We start from the raw sequence: 4,910 nt of genomic DNA, 5'->3' as shown, positions 1-4,910 counted from the left end.
CAACTCTTATATTCAAGATAAGATGTTGTCTAATTAGACGACGAATTATAAATATCTGAAAAAGTTCTTTTGCTATTTCGTCGGTCAATCCACATTCAAAGTGAGGGGCCTCTAAATATATATACACGTTTGACATCATAACTTTCCAAAATTTCAGTGATAAAGCTACTATAGTATATATGATAGTAGTCAAAAAATTGACCAGCCTACCTTTTGCTCTTGTTTAAAGGCCATTCAAGAATTACCATCTCTTATTGCCCTTTGAATCTTCTTTTTTCCCTTTCCAGGCCACTTACATTGCACCCATCAACAACAAGATCTTATTCTATAGTATTAAAACCTTTTGCCCAACAGCTAACTGTGTTTGTTTCTTTTTAATATTTTATGCATTTGCTCGCGATATATTGAGTATTATTTTAACCTATAATTGTGATTAGATGAGAAAAAAATGATAAAGTTTGTAAATACTTTTTATAATTAGGCAACATCGAGAAGTTCTGATGAGAATTTCAATTGCCACATCAGCAACATTGTATTAAATTCTCAATTAGTGCATTGATTTACAAGAAAAAATTTAATACATGATAATACTAAAATTTAAAAATCATGATTAAATTGCAAAAAAATGCTGAAAAAGTTATAAAATTTTAATTTTTTTACTGATTACTTACATATTGATTAAACTTTATTGGTGTTTATGTGTCAGAAATCTCATTCCTGAAATTCTAAATCGAATCCTATCAAATCTTTCTATTTTTCCTTTAAATTACTCATATATCCTGTGAATTTCATTTCGCACCGAAACTATTCTAGGAGAAGTTTAAATCCGTTCCGTTCGGATATTGATCGGTCTTGGTTTGACATGATTTTGACATGATTTACGGGTTACGGGTTTCCGAAAGATGCAATTAATAATGGTTAAAATTGTCAAAAAAATCATGGTTAAATTGCAAAAATGCTATAAAAAAAATTATACCTTTTTAATTTTTATGCAATTAAACTTGAAAATTTAGTAATTCCAGTACATGCTAGTTTACTATATTCACATACATACATTCTAAAGTAATGGAATAAGTGAACAAAGTGGAAGAATCTAATATTCCTCATAGATCTTCACTCCACTCCAATTCTCTCAAGCCTAAAATTTGGATAGCCAAGAAAATATATATATTACAAAAATAAAACTTAATATCTAAAAGCAAGAGACACATCGCTTTCTCTCTTCAATATTACGTGTTGTTCTTTTCTGCTGCCATTTTACAGAACTACCAAATACGTTAACCAAAAAAAAAAAAACATAATTCTTTCATTATTACTTTTTAACTTTCACGTTTACTTTGTTTATTATTATTTAATTTACCTCGTTTCGCGGAAACCATGGGTAGTGGTGGTGTGGCTGCTGCTGCCGCCGCTAGTTTTTGTGGCCGCGGCAGCCGTTTCCAGGGTTCGAGAAAAACAGAGTCTCTGTATCTTGATGGCAGCACGTGGCTCCTTCCTCTCTTCGACCTCGCAACCGGCGATATGGCGCCGCCGTGTCTAACAGCTTGACTAGTAGGATTAATGTCTTGTAAGTTACCTGAAACCATTTCTGCTGCTTGAATGAGAAGAGATAAGCAGTCATTACTCTTTCGGTTTTCTTGAAACGACAAAACCCTGTTGGCTCTTCCATCATCACAATCAAGAAAATCCTGTTGCTTTTCGTTTTCGTTTTCTTGTTCATGTCCATGTTTGGCCGCTTCTTGGATTTCCAGATTTGTTGTCTCAGACTCTTTTCGGATTTGTTGAATTACAGGATCACATTCTCCCTCTGATGAGCTCTTCTCTGCTGAATCGCTGCTAATGACTTTATTATTATTATTATTATCAACGACGACGCTGGAAGCACTTAAAGACTCTGATTCTTGAGGATCAGCTTCTGGCCATGGACATAATTCCATGTTTAAATCAATACCCAATACTCTGTTTTCATCGAAATGATCTGAAGATGACTGCGCTGAGGCATGGCGCGGTGGGTATGAAGCAATGATTTGTAGAATCTTCTGAAGACACAGTTGAGACTTGGAAAATCCATGGCGAATATTACTAGATGAAGAACAAGAAGAAGAATCGCGTACCTGATTTGAATGGCTGAGGAGTTGATATGAACTCATGATTCTTGAAACTAACCAAAAAAAAAAAAGAAACCAAGAAACTGTTGACTTGAAAGCTTAATTAAGTTTGTTCTCGGATTGCCATTGGAGCTTAAAGCTGCTACAAATTATGCAAGAATTACAGAGACAGGATTAGGGAACTCCAGGGCGTCAAAAAGAAAATTTGTTTGGAAGAGAAAACGAGTAGAGAATGAAATATTTTGGTCTTTGATGACTTTTCTTTCTTTTTTCTTTTTTTGTTAATTTTTTTTTTTTTATATGTTTCTTTCATGTCTTGTTTTCCCTCTTACCTCTTTTTTTGGAATTGTTGTTGAATGTTCATTGGATTGGTAATATAGTGACGTGCCGTTTTATTGCCATGTCATCTTCCATGTGGTCCGATCCAATAGGTCACTACTTACTACTAGCAGTGAGAAAAAAAGTAGCAGCATTTTATCCTTTTATTATTTTTCTTTTTTTGGGTTTTATCTAAGGTGTTCTTGTTCCGCAAGGGCACAGAATTTTGTGATTTTAAGTAATTAACATGTTATATTTTATTAATTTATTAAATCATAAATAGACACATTTAATACTATTATAATATATTATACAATAAACTTAAATAATAATTTGCTAAAGAAAAATACCAAATTATCAAAAACTAGTATCATTACATAAAAATAAAAACTGATAAGAGTTGTCCAGATGCTCAAACTTTTCATTTACATGTTGGATACAATACTCAAAATGCATGCTAATTATTCAATAGTAAAATATAATAGACAATGCAAATATGGCAGTAAAAGGAAAAGAAAAAGAAAAAAAACAAAAAAAAAATATAAAATATAAATAATTTATAAATCTAACCAATCAGGTGATTAATTTTAATAATCTTAATACTGTTGGACGAAACCTAAATCTATTAATTAAATTCTATATTCTCTCATCCATTTAATTCACATTTAATCAATTAATTTGAAAGTAATATATATATATATATATTAATGTAAAAGTACTTCTTTATCAATCGGTTTTGGCACGTGAGTAAGGGGATATGGAGAGTCAAAAACAAAAAGACTTCTCCTTTGTCACCATATAATATATTTCAAATTCTTGGTCGTGTTTGTTAATATTTCTTTTTGCATAACATTAATGTCCTTTTCCCGTGGCTTCTTCTTCTGTATGACTCTTAATTATATTCCGTCAATTTCTATTACAATATAAGATAAGATTTTGACTCTTCCGACACCTACATAAAATATGTATTTTAATTTTATAATATATATCGTTATTTATCTATCAATTTAATATACGAATAAAATAAGATATCAAAATTACGAGTTTTTAGAAATTCTTATTATGATGGATGGAAACTAGATAGAGCATGTGATGATGCTTGTAGTGCATGAAAATTCTTTTGATATTATGTGGCTATCACTTGTTTTCTCTTCTTGGATATCTCTTTTCTTTGCCTTGCTTTGTCTGCTACATATATGCATAGCTTTTATATTTAATTTTATTTTTATTTGTCAATCTTATCTCTAAAATTAATAAATACAGTTGATAATTTAATATTTAAAGAAAATATTGATATATAACTCATTCAGTAAAATGTCAACATTTTATTGGATGAAGTGTTTAGTGATGTAGTGAATTTAGTTCAAACAATAATCATTTCTCAACATTTATATATGTAATATTTTTAATATTTATAAGAAAAAGAATTAATTAATTTTTTATTTATTTATAGGAAGGAGGGATATGGATGGTTGTTTGGTTCAACAATTTAGTAGCGAATATAATATATATAGCATTTCGTGATTATTCTTATTAGAAAGAATTCCTTTTGTTTTTTCTTTTCGGAGAAAGTAGAATATGCATATCATGATTAGTAACACATTTGATGTCTCCTTTTATTGAGTAAGAGTGATGGTCTTCAAATGTTAGAGAAGAAACACTATGTCAACTTATGATGACATATGGGACCCTAATTTGAAACTTTACAATGCACGTAGAAAGATAGCATCAATTTCAAATCGAAATTAATTCTTTTTTTTTTTCTTTTACTAATGATCAAAGAATTAAGAATATAATACTTGAATTCTAGTTAAAGTAGCAATACTATATACCCTTAAAAGCGAGAGACCTGCATTAAATAAATTTTTGCGCCTTTATGATCAGTATAAAGAATTGACTATTCTGTTTTATATAATTTATTTTTTTTAACGATTTGGGCACTGTCTCGGAGAGAGGTTCAGTGAAATAGACATAAACACAAGACAGCTAATCAGAAATATCACTAAATCTCCCACTCTATCTCGTTCGTACTTTGAATACCCGTATAACCATCAAAGACTATTAAAGTGACTAATTCCTAGAAATTAAGGAAGATTGAGGACAAAGAAATTGTTGGAGTTAGCTTAACATCAACATGCTTGATGTTAAGAAAAGATCTTGGTATAAAAAGAAGATCAACAATATAAAATAAATTCAAATTAAGATTCAAAGTTTAAGAGAAGAATAAGAACAAACAGATTCTCATAATTAAAAGTGGATAATAATCATGGTATCTATCTGATAATATGATTTGGGAATGGGAGGATAGTCCTCTAATAACAAGCAGATTAATACAACAATTGTGCTTATACAATTTAGTATCCCTCTGAAGTCAAATACATTTCTTTCTGTTTCTTTTTTTCTTTGGTTTTGCAAAGACAAAACAAATCTTCTTGTTAGGCTTTCTTTAACACTTCCGACTACAATTTCTTTTTTCTCTTGACA

At 30.0% G+C, this 4,910-nt stretch overlaps 1 protein-coding gene across 1 annotated transcript; it reads right to left on the bottom strand.

Annotated features, from left to right (window-relative positions):
* Positions 1–959: 959 nt before the first annotated feature.
* On the bottom strand, positions 960–2,446 carry LOC8267019. The gene has a single exon (XM_015724349.3). It carries the CDS (start codon positions 2,148–2,150, stop codon positions 1,320–1,322), a length of 831 nt encoding a protein of 276 aa, XP_015579835.2. The 5' UTR covers positions 2,151–2,446; the 3' UTR covers positions 960–1,319.
* Between the last annotated feature and the right edge of the window lie 2,464 nt (positions 2,447–4,910).

This window comes from Ricinus communis, chromosome 8 (assembly GCF_019578655.1).
Source record: "Ricinus communis isolate WT05 ecotype wild-type chromosome 8, ASM1957865v1, whole genome shotgun sequence".
Taxonomy (NCBI): domain Eukaryota; kingdom Viridiplantae; phylum Streptophyta; class Magnoliopsida; order Malpighiales; family Euphorbiaceae; genus Ricinus; species Ricinus communis.
Note: the sequence above shows the minus strand (reverse complement) of the source record. Positions and strands in the feature narration are given on the sequence as shown.